At 44.5% G+C, this 20,768-nt stretch overlaps 2 protein-coding genes across 4 annotated transcripts in view; one reads left to right on the forward strand and one right to left on the reverse strand.

The window, feature by feature from the left end:
- Window positions 1-6,253, forward strand: part of VASH1 (vasohibin 1) — a 21,879-nt gene extending 15,626 nt beyond the window's left edge. The window contains exons 8-9 of one of the 2 annotated variants that reach the window (XR_015772987.1): window positions 1,799-1,989; window positions 4,697-6,253. The gene's annotated coding sequence lies outside the window, so the exon portion shown is untranslated. Of the gene's footprint in view, window positions 1-1,798; window positions 4,377-4,696 lie in introns of those variants that run through there. The other variant, XR_015772986.1, reaches the window with a different exon arrangement.
- ANGEL1 (angel homolog 1) lies at window positions 5,397-15,614 on the reverse strand. 2 transcript variants are annotated; one of them, XM_088058189.1, is made up of 10 exons: window positions 15,534-15,614; window positions 13,071-13,664; window positions 12,311-12,537; window positions 11,668-11,737; window positions 10,858-11,291; window positions 10,039-10,165; window positions 9,076-9,186; window positions 7,846-7,915; window positions 7,277-7,434; window positions 5,397-6,454 (listed from the first exon to the last, which is right to left on the reverse strand). In XM_088058189.1, exons 2-10 carry the CDS (start codon window positions 13,429-13,431, stop codon window positions 6,285-6,287), a joined length of 1,728 nt encoding a protein of 575 aa, XP_087914315.1. In that variant the 5' UTR covers window positions 13,432-13,664; window positions 15,534-15,614; the 3' UTR covers window positions 5,397-6,284. The 2 variants fall into 2 exon arrangements, with proteins under 2 accessions (XP_087914315.1, XP_014105291.2); XM_014249816.2 differs by lacking the exon at window positions 15,534-15,614 and adding an exon at window positions 15,355-15,427.
- Between the last annotated feature and the right edge of the window lie 5,154 nt (window positions 15,615-20,768).

Below are 20,768 nucleotides of genomic sequence, written 5' to 3' on the forward strand. Positions count from 1 at the left end.
TTAGTGACCTTCCAGACTAATGACCTCACCAGGACTTCTCAAGACAAATGCTGGGTTAATAAAGGACAGTCAGCTGCAAGATTCAGTGCAAGGATCCCCAGGAAGTGGATCCAACTTTATTCAGGCTATCATCTTTCAGGCATAACATACCCCTTCTCTCCAGGGAAATGAGTAATAGCTGGGACCAGGGCCAGGATGTAGGCAAGCCTACAGTGTGTATAGGAAAGGAAGAAACATTCTCTGACCTGTTACTCCAAAGAGAAAGGCACATGCAATAGTCCATCTTAGCCAAGTTAATTATACAAACAGCTTCTGCCCTGAGGGAAAGTAATTGCACAGCTCTAAACATCTACTTCAGATGCTTGCTTGAAAACACCCTCTGCTCCATGTTTTCTAGATTTTGCTTTAAAACAGGTAACTCCTATATCCCCTATGGATGTACAGATCAGGGTGATTACTAGACTCACTACTGGAGTGAGAACAGCAAAACAGTGATGCAGCCACAGACTTTGCTCCTCTTACTACAAGCTTTTCCCCTGCTACTGGTTGTTCCTGCAGTTTTAGGTTTTCCAGTCAGTTAAGAGATTATGCTCCTTGGACCTTAAGTGGAAATTGTTTATTATGGGAAGGCTAAACAACATGTTGAAGCAGAAAACAAAAAACAAAACAAAAAAAAACCCCAAAACCCAAAAAAACCACACCCTGTCAGTTTCTACACTGAGAGGCCCAAGACTTAAGGCTCTCACATGTCCAAAAGCACACAGAAATTCATTTATGAGAGACTGAGCCTTAAGAGCACCATTCATGCAGAGACTGCAGGATTATGGCAGGCAAAGGCATATGACATGCTATGGATAGCAGGCCATTACAGAAAAAAATAGCTCAGCCAGGTTTGCTTTTATGGATTATATTTTTATTATGGCAAAGAGTGAGTGCCATCCTATCTCTAACCTCATTTTAAGGGATGAAAGGAAGAGAGGAATAACTACTGCATTCATCTACTCCCAGTTCAAGAGCAGCTCCAGACACTGGCCAGTAATTGAATATATAGAATAAATAAGGCTTTGCATCCAGAAAGAAAAAAAAAAAAAACCTGAATAAAATCACTAAGGCTTGAAGCCAAGTCTTTTTTTCTTTTTTGGTGTGTATAAATTAAAGACTGGATGGCACAAATACATCTGTTGTTGTAGCACAAGCCAATGTCTAGCCTAGTCCTTCTCCCATTTGCCAGACCTGGACCTTGAAAGCTGCTGTGTTTGTCTTATCAAAGTTACAAAAAATTTTCCAGCAATTATACAAGAGCACAAGAATGTATAGTCTAAATCTGAAAGAAAATAAATACAATTTTAAATAAATAAAAATAAAAGTAGCCTTAAGACTAGAATGACATTTTCAGTGGAAGCTGGAGGACAACTTGCCTTGACAGGAGAAGCCAAATGTTTACAGCTGACAAAAGGGAGTTACAGGCATGCCAGCTGTAAAATCTGTCATCTTGGTTATCATTGTAACAGATGAGTTTTCTTCAGAAACTAAGTATCATACTTAGAAACACAATGCAGTATATTCAATTCAGCTTGTGCATTTCAGCATGACAGCATTATGGGAAGCACTATGGGCCAGGCAGCTACAGTCTGGCAAGAAGCAGGTAACAGCCAGCAATTCCATTAGTCTGCACAACAGGAAGCCTGAAAGGAGATGGTATCCCACTAACGCTCGTCTGCTCCCCCTTTAGGTAAGCAACAAAAGGGTTCCTCTGCATTTGGATGACCCATGTATATGTGTGCACATTTCTTAACAGTACATCCAATAAATGTTCAATACTGAGATGGTGGCAATGGGTTCAGATATTGGACTGGAGCAGCACCCTGCTTTGCAGACTGTTCGCCAACACCATCAACACATCATTAAGAGTAGGACTCGTACCTTGATCTGCTGAGATGCTGAACTTCTTACGACCTCTTGGAGACTCCTCAGAGAAGAAAAACTAAGGTCAAGTATATTTCAGATTTCTGCCTTCACAAAGCAGGTGGCGTACAGAGCACTAAGAAGAAATCTGAAACTCATTTTTTTTGTTTTATATAAACAAGTGTTATTCCCATCTAAGTGTTCATTTCAGAGCTCCCACTCCTCCCACTTAATTCTTCAAGGATGAGGAAACCCACTATCTTACATCCTGACACCTTTTAAATATTGCATTTATTATAAAATTTAGCCCTAGAGAATTGCACCCATAACTTCTAACTGAAGAAATACATCTGCAGAAAAAATAAACATCAGTAACTCAGAAAGATAACTGGATAGAGCAGTCATGGGAAAACAGCTGCTGGAGAGATAGCTCATAAGAAAAAGGCGTGGAGAAAGAAGACTTCAAGCAGCAGCCAAGTTTCATTTATTAAGAACAGGAAAGAAGCTAGAGCAATTATATTGTTTACCACTCCTCCCATCCCATGTAATTGGGAAAACTGATTATGAAGGGCAACCTCCTGAAGCAATGAACATAAAACTGAGAAAATGAAGGAAGTCCAATTTCTATCTAAATACCATAACTAAATACTGCTTCGCAGCTGTGGTGCAAACTAAGCTGTTTTTTAGCAAAGATAATTTGTCGAATACTTGACTGCCTCTCTACAGCTGCATGCTCCTGCAGCTTAGGAGACTCCTAACAGGGAACATACACACACTGCCAGTGGTCTCTGGCATCACCTCCCCTAAGCACCAGTCTCCCTGAACTTTACATCACTACTAAGGTGATATTCCTGGTAATTACCTCTGTGACACCTTCCCTTTCTGAGCATTAGAGAGATACAGCTGTTCTACTTTCATAACTATTACAGACCCCCCTGTAATTCATCAGAAAGCTGTGTTAATGACAACTCATCGTGCATTTATGTCCAGAAACAGTTCTAAGAGCAACATCTGGAATCTGAGTTCTGCATCCCATTACAAAGCTCATTATCACAAGCTCTGATTGTGTGCTATTCTTAAAGCATCACAGAACACATTGTTTTCTCCCAACAACTATATGCTAGTTGCGATTTTATGGTTAGGAACTTTCTACCCACCCAACCTGCAAACCTCTCCTATAATCCCACACAGTCAAGAGGCATTCACAGGTCACCAGATCCATTAGATATTAACTCCAAATTGCTCTAGAACACAGGGGTTTTTATTTTCCTGAAAAAGACCACCTCCATAAGAGTCCATACCAGAGCTTCTGGGACAGTGGTCAAAATAAACACAGAGGTCAAGTCTTCAACTCTGTTTCTATGCAGTCCCTAGCAATGGTCCCGCATTTCTACCAGTTTCACCTATCAGTGCCCAACAAAGCATGTGTAGGCCAGGGCTTTGAGAGCTGCAAGTCACCCTGGGAGCACTATAACCTCCAAAAAGAATAAGGGGACTTGTAGGCATTGTTCTGGGGTTTCTCTGCATGTGGCTCCATATCCAGTGTTCAAAAATTTAACAGTTCCAAGTCCATACTATGTTATTTCATGCATGGAAAGGGAAAGCATTAGTTTGACCTGTGCAACATTAGATTTTCCAGCAAAGTATAGCTGGAACCTTAAAACCTCCCCAAGATACTTCCACACAATTTCCCCACAAGTCAAGGTTTTGGTTTACATAAAATGAAAAAGCACTTGTGATACTGGAACACAGGTCCTCCACCTGAGTTACATCACAGGACTGGCAGGGTGCTTCAGGCAGTGCAGGGTCAACCAGTTCATCTGCTGGGCTATTGTGCACACCTTAGGGGTCTCAAGAGAGCTCAGTCTGGCTCTCTTATGGGTAGCTTTCATTCACACATATGCACACTCACACATATATACACACCTCCTCACCAACTGACCTCAGACGCAGCTAGTAATTACAATAGAAGCAGATAGCTAAAGTTCTAAGTGCCAACACCATGTGTCACAGAATTTTTTGTGGTGCTTTTGGTTGGTTGTTGTTAAACCTTTACTGTCTTCTAAAGTTCCTATTACAAAGTTAACAGCAGAAAGGAGTCATCTGCAACCAGGCTGCCTTCTGGCAACCTCTTTTTGAGCCAGATAGAAAGCAAAGCTCTCTATCTCTTTCCTTCCCTCCCTTTATAAATACACTTACAAAATCAGAGTAAGAGTACTTGCAGAAATCAGTCAAACTGTGAGATAAACATAGACATATAAATGCACACCTCTACACCCATCCCTCCCCATGTTCCAGTGCCATCCCAGAACTATTACCTAAGGGCAAAATTATTCACACCCCCTCAAGACTGCTGTTCACTTACAGAAACTCACAGATGGTAGCAACAGCCATCCACACATCACCAGACAAATACCACACCATCTGGCAGGATAAGAAGGGAATATGCAGTCCTCATATGCTCATAAAGGTACAGAACACAACCCCCCCACCCCCCCACCCCATACACACACCTTGTTTTTGTAGTTTATGGAAGTAAGCTGTAAAAAAACAGCAGTATTTCCTTCTTAGAGAGGAGGGCAAGGGTTCCTGAATACAAATCTTTCTTGAGGTGGGGGGGGAGGGGGGGGGAGCGGACAGCAGGATTAAGGGGGCAGGACAAACCCAACGCCAAAGAAGCCACCTCTGGGATTTAGGGATGTTTTGGAAGATTAAATTAGGTGCACTTCTTCCCTCACTTCAACTCTCATTACTTTCTTGTGTAGCTAATTTGCCCTCTTTCACCTTGCAGCCAGCAAAACCCTGTTGAACAAGCCTTCAGAAGTTCAGCTGCCAGAAATACAAGGTGTCACAGTTACTTTGTGGTATTTTCTTGGATTAGCAGTATTTTATTTTTCAATTAAGAAAGTAACATTTAAAATATCAAAGTCCCTCAATATAGACCATGAAGAATAAACAATGTTTCAGGTCTCCTTACCCTCCAGAATAAACCTGAGGATTTCCTGCCTTGTTTGTGAACAGAAGATTGATAACGTTTCTGCCAATACTGGTTTCATCTCTTAGGGATAAACCAAGCACCAAATGTCAGGCTGAACTGGGGAATTTACTCTAGGAAGAGGTACAGCTCGACTGCTTTGGTACTGGCCAAGCCACTGCTTACAAAATCACACCAATAGGTCACCAAAGGTACGCTGGGATCCAAGTGACTGCAGTCTGGGTCCAACTTACACAACCTTCCCCTTCCTCCCAATACATATCAAGAGACAGGAGTTGATCCTAAAGGTTCTGACTACACCTAAACATGGCTGGGTCCAGAAGAAGGATGCACCCTGGACTTCAGTCTGGCGCAGGAGATGGATGCTACAGGTTAGCTATTGACCCTGGCAGGCGGAATGCAATAGGGAGTGCACGGAGAACAGAGCAGGGCAAGTGACAAGAACAGCTCTTCCATCTAATGGCCTGCTGACTCTCACATGCCTTCCATTTTCATCTCTTTTTTGGGACAACCAGAGTTATAGCCTTCTGGAGTTGTCATGCCTTATAGCATAAAATTTTCCATAGGATACTCAGTGGGATGATTCTAAATATTTTTGCTAAAAACGACAAATCAGGTGCCATTCTGAGACTGCTATAAAGGAAGGAAACCTTCCCCAAAGCCTCTAGGCTTTTGCTGCAGTTCTTGAGCTGCTGTGGGTGGCTCTGTAGAACCACTGGTTCCATTCCTGGCAATCCCATTCTCTGGTCCAGTAGTCACAGCAAGCAGTTTCTTGTAGAAACTGTTACACCACACAAACCCTTCTGTCAGCAAGTCAGCCCTTACAGATCATTAAGTAAAAGACATTTCTAATCAGTTAGCAGATCCAATCTAAAATTCAACACAACAACTAGCCCTGAAAGTACTAAACTATTACTGAGAAATTAAGAGACCTATTGTTTTGGTGTGAAAGAGTATTGGCATATACATCCCATGCTCCTTGGTAGCAACTATACTAACCAAAAGTAGACAGCATTGCCCCTCTCTTTTCCAGTCCTTGAAAATTTCACATAGGGACAAATACACATGGGAGTTGTGTTGGTTCCTGCAGCACAAAAACACCTGCTAAACAAGGCAGTGGAACAAGGATCCCTTTAAGAGATGCTAATGCCTGAATACATCTGACAGCCCACTAGGAACACAGCTCAGGTTTGCAGAGACACAGAAAATACCAATCCAAAAAGAGCTCCATCTCTCCCATCCCTACTTTTAGTGAGGGTGTGAGGGGAGAAAAGGACTTTTAGGGCATGACAAGGAAAAGGGTTTTCTTGCAAGCAGGTTGTGCAATCCAGAGTCTCAACTGCTATACTCAGAACAGCTTTTCTTTAGGGAAAGGAAACCAGCACTAACTCTCTCTGAGGCTGGAGATCTCCAAGCCAAAGCTAGCCAGCAGGCAGAGATGATCAGATGAACAAAAAGGATTTGGTAAGCCATTTGCCATCAAGAGGACATCTTCAGAGAGAAGAGAAAGTCGGCCAAGCAGCTTCAGGGCTCCATCTTTATACAGCCTGCGACCTGACAAAGAAAATGGAAAGAAACATCAACCAAAGACTGGCACTGCAGATTAACTCTACACACTCACAGAGGGATGAATGTCAATCCTTTCCTGTTCTTCCCCTGTTGAATGAAGACAGCCTGCACAAACACTACATGCACCTTTGAGCCTATGTGAAAGCAGTGAGCATACTACAATACTGCTGTTTGTTGTTTCATATACTTGCAGAAATAGGAGGCAAAAATGCACTAAATTCACCAGATAGTTGCTTACATGAGAAGTTCCTTTCATGGACTGTGGCCTAGCAATAGCTTAAGATTCTCCCCTGAGAAGGAATTAATCTCTTCATTCCTGTTCCCCAAAATTGATTCTGACATGTCCCAAATCAGCTCCAAGAGAGTTCCTGGATGCATTTACATCCAGTCTTTCATCAACAGAACTCATGTTTCAGGCAGCAGAGAGAAGATGCCACTGTAAAGGAACCAGAGTCACCTCCTTCCAAGAACAGCTTGTGATCTCAGACAGACCAGAAGTTCAAGCCTTGAACTCAGGACCAAGCACTGCCTGCTACCAGGAGCCCAAGTAAGATATTTATACAGAAGAATCCATTCTGTTCTAGCTTCCTCAAAAGTCTACATGAACCTAAGGAGCCTCATTTTTTCCACAGCAAAGAAAAACAGTGTCTTCTCATGATACATGAGCAAATGTTACTTCTACCTGGGGTATTATTTCAAAGACACATCCTGTAGATCCAGCAGCTTAATGAAATGCACTGCCCATCTGGCCTGTTTCACAGTCCTCTTCCAAGGCCACAGGGATAAGCCCTGCACTGCCTCACTCACCCGCCTTGTTCTCCACAGGCTCTGCTGAGTAGAAAATGTAATCAACGGTGGCTCCAAGGCCCATGGGCATTGTTGTGACCTCCGGGCGTCCCCTCTGTGGCAAGAAGTGGCTGTAGACAGAGGTCAGGTTGAGGCCATGCTGGATAACACCTGAACACCTGCACAAAAACACTCACTGTTTACCAAGGAAGGAAAGAGAATTATGCCTTTTCAATACCGCAGTCACAGCTGAATGTTCCCTTGCTGATGCAACTGTCTAAACTATCCCTACTTTGTAAGCACATAAAATCTTTCAAAGCTCCACTTACACTGAAGCAAGACAAACTGTGAATTTCCTTTGTCCTCAATACCCAGTCCTGTACATGCCTATGCCCTTCATTCTCACCAACACAATGCTGACAGAGAAACACCCAGCTGCTGGGACAGTCCTGGGTGGATCTAGCTCTTGAACATAGCCCTCCTTACTCTATTTCACATTTACTTCAGTCTTTACTCCAGCCAGTTTTTCAGTGCTCCAGAAACCAAGGCTGAGCTTGAAGACTGGGGCCATTGAAGGTGAACCAAGTTACCTTGGGATGAATGGCTGGGGATCAGGGTCTTTCACCATGGCAGCAGGCTTGGGCCAGTGTGCAGGGCAGTCTGCAAAGGAGCAAAGAAATTCCAGCCAGACCTACACAGATCCCAGAACAGACTGCTCATCCCAAGTCTGAGAAGCTTCTCCTGAAACCAAATGAACCTTTTTGCCCAAGAAGTGCAGATAGATTCCAGTCAAAAACATCTTAAAGGAAAATATCCAAAGGAAACACAAGCTGTAAGACTAACAGGAACATCGTTAGAACAGATCAGTGCAAGAAACTGAGAGGTCATATTCTGTCCTACTCAAAACATGTCCTTAAAGCATTTAATATTATCAAAGTCCAGGGTATTTCAACATTTATCTCAAAGAAAGTTTGCTTGTCTTAGCCTACAGCTTACTCAAAGGGTATCTAGAAAGGCAGAACAGAAATGGAGAAAGCAGAATCAGCCATGACACAAGGCCCAGAGGTGCAGCAATATCTGCTGGGCACTGGCTTCCAGAGACATCTATATTGTGTATCATTACAGTCTTCAGGTTGTTCTCCACCACCAAAAGCTTGAAGCAGAAAAAAGAAATATACATATGTGTTTCAGCTTAAAAGAAGTTTGTAAGACACAGCTTCAAGAGGCTGAATCTCAGTGCATCTCAAGAAACACAGTCAGTGTGTATGAGGGAGGAAAGCATACTTCTCTGAGCTCTCATGGAATCTAACCACAGTCACAGAAAGCACCCTTCTGCCTTTCCCTTTCCTCACCAGGCATTACCTCCATCTCATGTTTTCCTTGAAATCAAAGAATCATAAAGTTATAGAACTGCCTGGATTGTAAGGGACCTTAAAGATCATCTAGTTCCATCCCTCCATCCCATGGGCAAGGATGTCACCCACCATATCAGGCTTTCCAGGGCCCCATACAACCTGGCCTTGAACATTTTCCAGGGATGTGGCATCCACAACATCTCTGGGCAAGCTGGCTCAATGCCTTACTATTCTCCATGTAAAGAATTTCAGGAAGCTTAAAACCATTTCCCCTTGTCTCATCACTATAGGCCTGTGTAAACAGTCACTCTCCCTCTTTTTTTATAAGCCCCCTTTAAGTACTGGAAAGCCACAATGAGGCCTCAGTTGAGCCTTCTCTTCTCCAGTCCAAGCTCTCTCAGACTGTCCTCAGAGGAGAGGCTCTCATGTAGGAGAGTGACAAGTTGAAAAGTCTCCTGTTAATACCTGGTTTAGCATCTGTCACACCTTCCAAGAGGACCAGCTGTGGCGGTCGTTCACAGGCAATGTCGCAAAAACGGAACTGGAGCAGGAAGTCACGGCTGTATTCACGTCTCCCTGCAGAGAAAAGTACAAATCAAAAGAAAGTAGAAAGAAAGCAACTGCTGCAAAGTCACATCTCCAGGGAACACCTATATATATTTTAGACCTTTGGGCCTCTAAGAGCTCTTTAGTTTGAGAGAGGCTTTTGTGCCCAAGTACTCTGACATCATGAGAATAGAAATCACCTAATAACCTACATGTAGAACAGAACAGATGTGTAAAAGTAGAAGAACAGAGCATAGCTATTGTTATCCCTCAAATGCAACAGTCATGGTCAGCACAAAGTAAGAATATCCCCTCTGAGAGACCAAGTTCAAGAAACCAAGTTCAAGGGACTTTCAAGCAAATCAGTTAGCATGCAACTCTACGAAATGTCTGCTGAGAAAAACATTTCTGGAGATCAGGCTGAATACAAGTTCTACATTCAATATTTTAACAAAAGCTATTTTGTCTGGGCTCCATTTTTTTAATCCTCTCTATGGATGCAGAGAACAGACATGATTGTAACTGGGTCTTAGGAACTATTTATTTACAGTGGTTTGCAAATACTATCCAAAACCACACCCCAAACACCTGGAGATGAAAGCTGTGCCTGTTGACCATAGTTTACAACTGCACAAAAGCATAAGTCTGGGAATATGAAAGAGACACATAGAGTAATTGTTACTGATAACACTCAGCTCCTGACTAGAGAAAGAAAATGGCAGATATGCAATAGGTTCTGGAAAAAACTGTATTTAATTCATATATAAAGTAGAAGGAGAGAATCTTTGTCAAGTGCCTCATGCAGCTACTCAGAGAGACAGCAAGCCCCACAAACTGCCCATCCTCAGCAAACTCGTATTGTCAGTGCATACTGGAGCTCACCAAGTTTCTTTGGCTGGCACAGGGTGACATACTGGCACTTGTCTGTTATACCCAGTGAACTTGGCCACAGTGGGGCCAGCAGTTTCCGTGAATACAATTGTTGGGAAAAGTCTTCCTGACCAGACACCTGCAAGTCGGCCAGAAAAGGAGAGCAACCATCAATGACACAGAGTGGATGTTCAAGCTATAGACAATATACATAAATACACTTGCCAAGAGCAAGACAGGAGAATACCCTCACAGAAAGGCATGAACTAAGCTATTCAGAGTATGGTGCAGGTATAATAAACCTTCAGGTGGAGGGGACAGATACAATTAGCTAAAAGTCACCTGCCAAGATACTTTACAGGTATCTTTTGAAGTGATGATTAAGCCTGAATGACAACCATATATTTGATCACAGACACACAGTAAAACAACCACAAGAGATTCCAGCATAAGTACCCACTGCAAACTTTTGTTAGAACAAACGTCCACATAAAATTTCAGTAAGTCTTGGTAGAGTTGCATTTCTCTACACTTCCAGTCACACAGGCACAAAAACTCCATAGGAAAGGAAAAAAAGACTTGAAATGAAGTGGTCCATTATCACAAGTCTGCCTCAAGAGAAACCAAAAGAGCAGTGGTGGAAACAGCATGCACACACTTCTCTACTTCTTTCCCCTGCAGTGCTGGAGAAACTGGGGAAGACTGTTGAATAACTTAACTCAGTATTAAGACTGAGTTATTATTTCCTCACAAGAGAAAGAATGTAGCCATGCATTTCTCTAGCAGCATACAATAAAGAGCTATCCAATCCCAATTCTGGCTGGGAACTACCTTCCAGGCTGGCATCCCATGGTAGGAGAGTTCACCATTCCGGATGAATTTGTAGAGTGGAGAATCAGGTACAGAGTTCAGGTCTCCACACAAGATGACAGGATAGTAGCTGCCTTCAGTAGTTCTTGCAATTTTGTCAATCTCTGCTAGCAGCAAGGCCACCTGGGCCAGTTTGATATCTCCTCGACGGGGATTGAACAACACATGAGTGTTGGCCACACACAAAGGACTGACTGCCTTCAGACCTAGACCCTCTGGAAGCACAGGTTGTAGCAGCAGCACCAAGCCCACATTATCCCGGTTGAGGACGTCCAGGCCAGGCCGGAAGTATTCTATGGGGCTGAGGCTGATCAGCTGGAACCTGCTGTGCTTGTAGCACACTGCACATCCATCTGTCTTTGTCCCAGTTCTCCGTTTATAGAAGCATGCAAAGCCTGAAAAGAAACCATCACCTATTAAAAGGTTTATCCAGTCCAAGTCTGTATAGAAAAGGTTCCTACTACAGCACTGGATACAGCAATATACCCAATTCTGTTCCAATAATCACTCTTTATTATTAATTGGGGACATTTTCTCTCTCGTTGTCCTTCTAGGGCCCCCTGTTTTGTTACTCTGATCTTTCAACTCAGAGACATCAATTGCAAAAGAAAGGATAAAGATCTAGGCAGATAGTTCTGAAGTAGGGCCAGCAGCCACCTGGCAAACAGGAAGAGGCTTATTGAAACTGAATGCTTTGGAGATGTTAAGCAGGAAGCACTGCTTGGCCAGTCCCACAAGCTGGACGTACAGACCCACAAAAGCAGGACATACCCATCTCCTTGAATGTTGGTTCCAGTTGCTCCCAGTAATGGTTCTCTTGCACCTCCTGGAGACACAGAATCTGGAAGGAAGGCAGAGATCTCACTTGCTCCACATGTATTTGCTAGTTACCTTGTTTTGGGGAAGGAAGAAAGTGGAAAAGTACACTCACATACCAACCCTCCAAGCAGAAATGCCATCACTGCAACCCTGTCCTGTACTTTCCAGATGAAATGCACTAACTTTCTGGGTCACATTAGCATATCATTCAATTTTCCAGTTATGAGATAAAAGATCCTTCATCCCACAAAGAGGACTCAAGGAATAGAAAAATTCATGGAGTGCTCTTCCATGCAGGCTTCCCCTCCTGTGCTGCCTTAGAAAACTGGTCTTTCTTCCTCTACTTTTGTTGTTTATAGAAGTTAAGTCCTGCTATCGAAGTATGACTAGTTTCTACAATCAAACCAAGACAGACACCAAAAACATGGTCTGTGAAAGTCCTCAAACGCTCTCAGAGCAATCAGTGTCCAGTTACCAAACAGGTAGTATCTTCCTAGAACTTGCCCCCATCTTTTTCTTTTCTTAATACTGTTAGATCAAACAAGGAATTCAAATTCTGGTGGCACTGAGGTAGGGATGGCTCAGTCATACTTACATCAGGATCCCAATGCTGGATCTCCTGCAAAAGATTTGGAAGGCGGTAGTTCCAGTTCAGGATGTCTGGATGACAGTGTACATAGAGATCAAGGCCCTGCTCCACCAGGTCCTGGGCAAGGATGTTGTATGACATGACTCGAAATTCAAAGAGAGGAGTGTTTTTTGAGACCTGCTCTAAGACAGAGGGCTGGACAGAAAGATCCTCCCAGTCTCTCCATAAGATCTCTGTATGCAAGAGACAAAAAACAAAGTTATAGCCACACTGGGTACCTTGCTGATACTTTGGTTCCCCTGGGACCCAGGAAAGAGCCATTCTCATTTCCTAAGCTAGGGCACTCTAGCCTCTGAGCAAACCCTCACCCACTCTGGTTTTCAGGTGCTCTTTCTGGATATCTTTGGATAGTTGTCTGTAGGGATGGCATAACACACGACCAGAATCAAGCATACTGAAACACCAGACCCACTTTTTGGTGCTTTTTAGAGTACAAAGACAGCATTTGAGAACAGTTTGAACATATATTACATATATTGAACATATATTGATATTCAGACCACGCAGTCTAACAACACAGAAACCACTAGATGTGACCAGCCCCTCCTCAGCAAAGACTCACTTCACAGTTTCCACTAGCAGATCCTGTCAATTCTGCAGGGACAATCAATGTCTTACTGACAGCAAGCCCAGACGCAATAACCTGACCACATTCACTACAAATGCTAATCCCAAACTAAACATTAGATTCAGAGGCATCACTGACCATGGTAGGGCACCTCTGTTGGGACAGGATAAAATGGCACTGTATCCTGAATGGGCTGGGCTGGCAGCACTGGTGGCACTGTCTCTGCATCACATGCTAAACTCCAGGCCAGCACAGCTGGGTCATCATTCAGCACTTCCACGTTGATACCAGCACAGCCAGCTGCCTGGTGATCTGTCTGTGGCACTACAGCTGCCCAAGGGGCACTGCCTGCTACAGTCACTGTTTCCTCTGCTGGTAATCTTGCCAGTTCAGCATGATCTTGCAGTTCTGAAGAAGCCAAGGCGTTTAGCTCTGAGTGCTGCTGGTCAGCACACCAGGTGACTTCCGGAGACGTATTCAGGTCACTGAGGCTGGTCATCAATAGCTCTGAACCTTCTAACCAGTCACTAGTAAGTGTAACTGATGCTTTCCTCACTGCTGGAACACTCTCACTGGCTGGCAAACTCCTTGCTCCTTCCTCCAGCCACTGCTGGAGAAGGGCTTCTTCCTCTTCTGGGACCGATCTTCCTGTGGTTGCAGCAAAGACACCTTCTATCTGGGTGGACGGGCTCTTCGCCAGAAGCACATTCTTTTGATAGGTAAAGAAAGCATCTGTCATTTAAAAACAAAATCAAAATAAGACGGCCAGAAATGCTTTCTTACTCATTCTTTTCTTATTCCAATGCATTTGCTATAACTCTGCTGTGCAATACAACCATTCAGTATAGCAACCCAAACAAATTACTTCTCTGAGGAAAAACAGTTACAATCTAAATAACATCCCCTGCCTCTTCCAGAATGCTACGCCACAGTCCAAGGCCAGTTATATTAGTCCAAGCCACTGAAACTGCACACAATCGCAATGGCTTTATCAAATCTAGGGAATGCAATTCTAACTCATGCAGCACCACAGACAGCCAAGCTGAAATGCCTTGTGGAAACTATCAGCTCTCAGCAACATATGTACAGGTGCAGTCTCTAATAGTTAGCTGATCAGGTGCATGGGCTAAGCAGCCAAGGTCTTGTAGATCATCACTTGGAGCAAGCTTCTTTCCAGGGACTGAATAAGAAACAGCAGTCAGCTAAGAGAATAAAATATATCATAAGAATGTGTTGTAGAAGAACCATTCTGTTATTAAGAGATGAAAAATGAAGACACAGAGGGACCAACACATGCCTTATTGGAGAGAGTATATGCACAGAAGTAGTCCTGGTAAGAATTACAGATCACCTGATGACTGACATGTGGCAAAAAAAATAAAATCACTTTAAACTGCTTTTAATGTAACATTGAATATACTAGTATTAGGTAGAGTTGAAAAAGACAAAGATTCCTTTCATTTGCATCTATACAAGAGATGGCATTTATGTTTTGCTATGAATTCTGCACAGACATTTGTCCCTACTGCTAACTAGCAATTTCTGTTGATTACAAATCACTTTTTTTCTCTGCATCCCTGTCAGTCAGCCAGAGCAGTAAGATACAGGAGTCAGCAACATCAACGTATAGTTTCACTGTATCTTTTGTGTCAAAGTTTTCTGTATGTGTCAGAAATGGAGCTTTAAGAACCATACTCCTCTCTGCTGGTTTGTAATTAGGTTCATTAATGTCAGAAACACCAACGCAGCAAGGTAATGTTTCCACACGCCACTGGCTGGGCACGATGAGTGCCTACGAGAGCCTGTTAATACACAACAGGAGCTGAATTTAAGAGGAGTCAGCTTGCTGCTCACTGTAAAAAAAGACGGCGTGCCAGTCCAGTAGTTGCTAAAGGCCTAGGGGCAGGTTCAGGCTGGAGGGTGGCTTTACGTGAGCTCAGTAACCAGGGACTGTGAAGTAGCAGCAGGATCTAGGGAAACTAAGTGAAATAGAGATGCACACAAAACGTAAGTTCATCCACGAAGTCACCTGCAGATCCTTGGGGGGGTCACAGATCTCGGAGCAGCCCATCTCTAAGGATCTCCCCAAGCCTGGAGAGCAGGTTGGAGGCAGGAGCTTAGAGCCCCTGCGCAAAGCGCAGTCTGCCTCTGCAGCATAGCAGCCGGCAGCTACTCCCTCCAAACACGCGGCTCCCCGCTGCCCGGGGCCAGCAGCCCCGGCCCGGCACAGCAGCCCCAGGCCCCACCTGCCCAGGGCCAGGGCCTCGGGGTGCGCCGGGGCAGCCGGGCCGACCCCGGCCGCCGGGCCGCACCCCCCCCCCCCCAGACCGGGCCGGGGGACGGTGAGGGACATCCCCGCCCCTCCGGGCCATCCCCGCCAGCTCCCCCTGCCCCCGCCGCCGCCCGCCCGGGGCCGGGTTACCTCGGAGGGCCTGGAGGAGCCGCGCCGCCGGCAGCAGCACATAGCAGAGCACGGTGCCGATCATGCCGCCCGGCCCGGCCTCCACCGCCCCCAGCCCGGCCCCGCCGCCGCGCCGGCCCCGCCTCAGCTCCGGCCTCACGGCGCGGACTCGCAGGAGCCCGGCGTGCCCAGGCACTCACCGCGTCCGGCCCCCGGGACTCGCAACCGGCTCGGGCCTGGCCCTCCCCGAGCGCCGCTCCAGGGCCGCCCGCTCCCGGGAGGCCGCGGCCCGCGGTGGGACGGCCCCGGCCGGGGTGGGGCTCTGCCCGCCTCGGTGCAGGGCAGGAGCGCGGCCGGAGCCCAGGGCCTGCGGAGGGGCTGGGCAGCCGTGCTGTGTCCTAGAGGGTCAGAAGCTGTGACCCGGTCCTGAGTGACGGTTGCTTTATGGCCCTGCCAGCCTGAAATTTGTGGTTTCAAACAAGAATTTTCATCCCGTGTTCTCCAGAAATACAAACAGGACAATTTCCATGTGTTTTTTTTCGCCCCCTGGGAAGCTACCATTTGCTCCAGATGTTACGCAGGCTTTTCGAACACCTCTGATAAAAGCCAAGGTTTTGCAAAGCACAACCTCTATGTGGCAGTGCCAATGGGGTGGGCAGACAGCGGAACAGGAGTGTGCTCTCACTCGGTGCTGCTGAGAGGTCATCAGAGCTGTGCAAAATCAGTCCTCACCTGGCTGTGAGTCCTCTGGTGTTTGCAAGTTGAGATCTGTCACATGCTGAAACCAGACAGTTGCAAATGAAAAGCGAAGTCCTGGCTGAAGTCCAGAATTTCAATGTTTGCTTCACTCCACAGTCAGATGTTTTCAACATCTAAAGGCAAATAGTTTGAGCTGGACACACTACAGCTTTTTACACCAAATACACATTTCTAAAGTGTAATCTCAGTAGCCTTCTTCCAAACTCTAAGATGGGTACCTGCAATGAAGTCAAGATTCATGTTATCCCTGCCTTTTGCACTGATGAGTGCTGCCACTGTCCCCTTGATGGTGACCAGCTGCTGTCTCATGGGTCATAAATTAAACACTCAGCGATGTGCAGAAAATCATGCTGTGAAAAGCCAGTATCCACAAAAGAGACAGAGGAGCCTTGCAACTTTATTTGATTTAAGGGATAGAGTCCACTAGGCCATACCCCCATGGAGTCTCTCAAATTCTTGGAGGACACAGCCTCCTTTTATCCTAAACTCTTAGCCCAACGCTGCCTTCTTCTTTTCCTCATTAGCTGGGGTACTAGGAAGGTACAGACTCCTCGAACCACCTACTACACATTGCCCTAAAATTTAGAAGCTTAAATTATCTGGATTCTGCAAAAAATCCAGCTTGATATTAATGAACACAACATGACCCATTTCCAAGATGTTAACACCCATTTCTTCTCAAATCCCCACAGCCGTTCTTCCAGAATCTGATTGGTTTTTTCACATCGAGTTGTTTGTGAAGACATTAAGACCCATTTCTCCCACCAGTAATTAGCACAAGGAGGGTCCACAGCTAGGATCGGAGATTATGTTATAACCTATATAAATAATAATCCTATCACTCTTTTTCAAATCACTGTTTATAAAACACCATAGACCACAGAAGCAGAGATTTGTCTCAAATCCCACAAATGTCTCTGGCAACGCACTGGACTGTGGTCTCCCATCTCCTGTTGCAGTAACCAATCCATCGCTGGTTTCTAGTCAGAAAATGGAGAGTGCTCTCCATGCGAAGGATCTGCAACATTAGGAGTTCATGGCTGGGTCATTTAAAACGAGCCTGTCCCTTAAAAGGAAAGATCTAAGAAAAGATCTGCAGACCCAACCCACATCAGAATAATCAGACTGAAATCAGGGAAGAACGTTAGCTGGTGTTACAAACAAGCAAGCAACTGAGGCCAAATAGCCACAGTCGATTGGCCTATTCTAGAAAAATATTTACAAACTTTGGCAATAAAATCAAAGCTGACAATGGTCATCTGCTTCAGGGTCAAGCCTTCCACTGGGTTTTGTGGTGTTTATCCAAACAAAACCATTCCATGTTCTCTACTGACCAGACTATTTGAGAGGTCTATTTAGAACCTAAGGGAATAAAGCCACTAAAATGATCCTGTTCTTGGGGAAATGGAAATATTTCTAGGCATATGAATTAGTTCTGCTTAACCTTTATCAGAAAGCCTTTTCTGTTAGAGTTTTGGTTTTAGCACTTTAGGAAAAGTCACAAAGTCCTAGGTAAGAGAGATGTAAAATAATAAGCACTGAACAACTTTTGGCACCAACAGTAGTTGGAATGAGTGACTATTTGATTCAAGGCCCCATTAAGTGCTGACATGTTTACAAGCCACACTTTATTACTGAACATAGTGAGAATTTGGCAGTAGGGAAGTCTGAATCTGATCCAGTTGAAAAAGGTGAATACATTCCTATCTTCATCTCATTTAACACTACAACTGCCACAGTCTGACTTCATCACAGAATTGTACAAACTGAATTATGAACTTAAAGGAGATAAGAACACTTAGCAGCAGCCTGACATGACTCTTTGATGCATCTGGGGGGGAAGGTCCACAGCCAAAACCATAACTATTCTCAGTTATTGTGAGCTGACTGGATCCCAGAATGATGTGGTTTCTGGCACTGAATGTCACCTGTAGGAGTCAGAAGGTGCAGGTGAGGTCACATAAGGGTGATGTGGCAGCACAGGGCAAGCACAGGCTCTGCAGGGCTTTCTCACAACACCAGGACAGCCCCTGCAAGCAAGACAGGATTCTCCTGTTTACAAGCAACATAAATCAAGAACCCAGGCCTTACAAGTGGCACCATTCCTCCTGGCGATGTTTTGACTCCAAACAGCTGTGCTTTTAGTATGTAGGCGTGAGAAACATACAGGATCTAGGTGGTGACTGTGAACTCTTCATCTACAGAAGAGAAAAAGCAAATGAACCTGTGACTGACTGGTGGTGACAAGGGAACGAGTCTGAGAAGGATGCAGGTGCAGGGTTACTTACTAGCAAACTCACTCCAGAAATTGTCAGAAATGGCCAAAGAAAAATCAGCTTCACTCCACAGTCAGATGTTTTCAACATCTAAAGGCAAAGCTGCCCCTAATGCCTGTAAGAGATGTCAGAGCTCAGCGTCTTTTGAGACCAGATCCAGTTTGAGCTCTTCATTGCCCAGAAGGACAGGCAGGGCATGGGGGCAGCAGGGTTTTCTGAACCTGTTGCTCCCAGGCTCTGCTTGTACACAGCACAGTCAGGTGCCAGGGCTGCTCGCAGCTCTTTGGTCTGACTTCCTAGCTTTGCATAACAGTTCCTCTCAAAATTCTAAACCTCCTTTGGCCTGTCACTTAGTCATTACAAGTTAATTTCTTATTTTCCTCTGTTGTTATATATGCAATTATTTGTTAAATGATGCAATTACTGTAAGGCATGGACATATGTAGCACAACTCCTGTAGGCTTGTTTTTCTGTTTTTCAATAGCACATAATGCAATTTATGACGTGCCAAAATCACTTCTGAATCTACCTCAGAAGGCTCAATCCACACACTGTGGGGACTGACTAATGTACTGGGCACATGACTTGTCTCATGACTTCTTTACATGGGATTTAAACCTATTTTTACCCTTCCTTTTGTCTTTCTCACACTAGAGTAATGCAAGTAAACCCATCATCTGACAAAAAAAATCTGGCAGAAGGAAAGGGCCTTAATAAAGGAGATACAGCTGCAGAGCTGGTTGAAGTGTGGTGATGTGGGTGCCAGCTGGCCAGTCTTTTCCCCACATAGATCTGAATGAACAGCTAAACTGCTCCACATTCCACATCCACATTTTATACCCAGTAAGGGTATAAGTTTACAGGTTAATAGCCTGGAGCTCTAAAGAGAAATAGAGAGTAAGGGAAGAAGGCAGTAAAAGCAGTGACAGGGAATGAAAAGGAAGATTCAGAGTAGAAAAAAAATATGTATTATCCTATTAGCCCGAAATTATTTTGGCAAAATAACACTTCATAATTTTTTCATGCATTTAGTCCCATTAAAATGGAATTTTCCAAATTCTCTTTCTCTATGACTAAAAAATAAATTATGAATTATGGACAAGAGAAGCTGTATCACTTCCAGTGAGTCTACTTATACTTAGTCTCAATATATGGTGATGTTCAAATGCTGTTAATTCTGCCATGCAGGAAGAGTATATTGCTAAGCATTCCCAGAGTCTGATCACAGAGTCAGCCCCTGTGCCTGGGAAATTGTCAGTTCAAGAGAGGTAGGAGCAGCTGGTATGGTTTTGGCTTGCATATTTGTGGGGAAATGGGATGAAGATAAAAAGTTGCTTTGCCCGGTGGTCTCAGAAATTGAGAAAGGCAAGAAAAGTAGCTTGTGATGGAACAAGAACTTAATGTGGGATAACTGTGAGTTCCCTGCACATGGCCTGAAGAACTTGAGGAGAGCTTAGCCCTGGAGTTAGCCCTTCCCCACACTAGGGCCAGCACCACATGCATATAGTGCAGAGGGTGTGCTGGGCAGGAAGCAGGGCTGCAGGAGTACTTCCACAGCAGGTGGAAAAGGGGCTTCAGTAAGAGGAATAGATCTGTCACATGCAGGGAGTCACGTTTCTGCTAGGCTTGCACTGACAAACTGAATCTGCTTCATGGCACACCAAAACAAAATGTCCAAAATGAGTGCGCCTCAGGAGCCTGTCTTGCTGGCTGATGCCACAGAAGAGAAGGCAATGCAAGCTCCTGACACTAACCTAGGGGTTGTAACTGATAGTTTCTGACTATCTGCACTCACTAGCCTTTCCATGCAGTCAGAGTGGTACCTAACAACTGGTATGTATCCAAAGGACATGATCCTGCCAGAATTCTGACAGCCACATGTAATCTGGTTATTGATAAAGGTAGGGGGGAGGAATGTAAATTTCCCTTTAAGATATCTCCCTTTGATGCTGAAGATCTTTATTCAACTGCTTTCTACACACCAGGGCTATATTATTCCTGATTGTCTCCTCAAGTTGTTAACAGAGCAGTGGGAGCAGCTAGCTGAAACCAGGGATGGACCACATCCCTGTTTGTGCATTCCCCATTAAACACTGTAGCACTTGTGGTCTGCATACCATCAGTTTGACACAACTGTTCTGGTCTTTTTTGGTGGCTCTCCTCTTATTTTCTGCCTCATGAAGTCAGTCATCTGATTAAACAAGTCTTGCACTCATTTTTGTAACAGTAGCATTTATCCATGATTTAGGAAGAGAACTTTCTAAATTGTTATAAATGGAAGGAAAGTCAAAAAACATTATAACACAAGAACAAAGACTATTTTGTTAGAGGCTACAGACTGAACTGGAAAATGGCTTTGTTGAGAGGGGAATTTGTCTTAAGGTTAGACTGCTGAATGCA

This window comes from Pseudopodoces humilis, chromosome 7, assembly GCF_049639895.1.
Source record: "Pseudopodoces humilis isolate 2021_Gansu_Grassland_sample_001 chromosome 7, ASM4963989v1, whole genome shotgun sequence".
NCBI lineage: Eukaryota > Metazoa > Chordata > Aves > Passeriformes > Paridae > Pseudopodoces > Pseudopodoces humilis.

Excerpts from the sequence above, each read along its gene's own strand:
- ANGEL1 (XM_014249816.2), bottom strand. The coding sequence starts at position 15,418 with ATGATCGGCACCGTGCTCTGCTATGTGCTGCTGCCGGCGGCGCGGCTC. Across the intron at positions 12,538-13,070 it reads AACAGAGGTGCCCTACCATG|AGATCTTATGGAGAGACTGG; the intron begins GTCAGTGATGCC and ends TCTTGCATACAG. Across the intron at positions 7,435-7,845 it reads CCCCAGCCATTCATCCCAAG|GTGTTCAGGTGTTATCCAGC; the intron begins GTAACTTGGTTC and ends GTTTTTGTGCAG.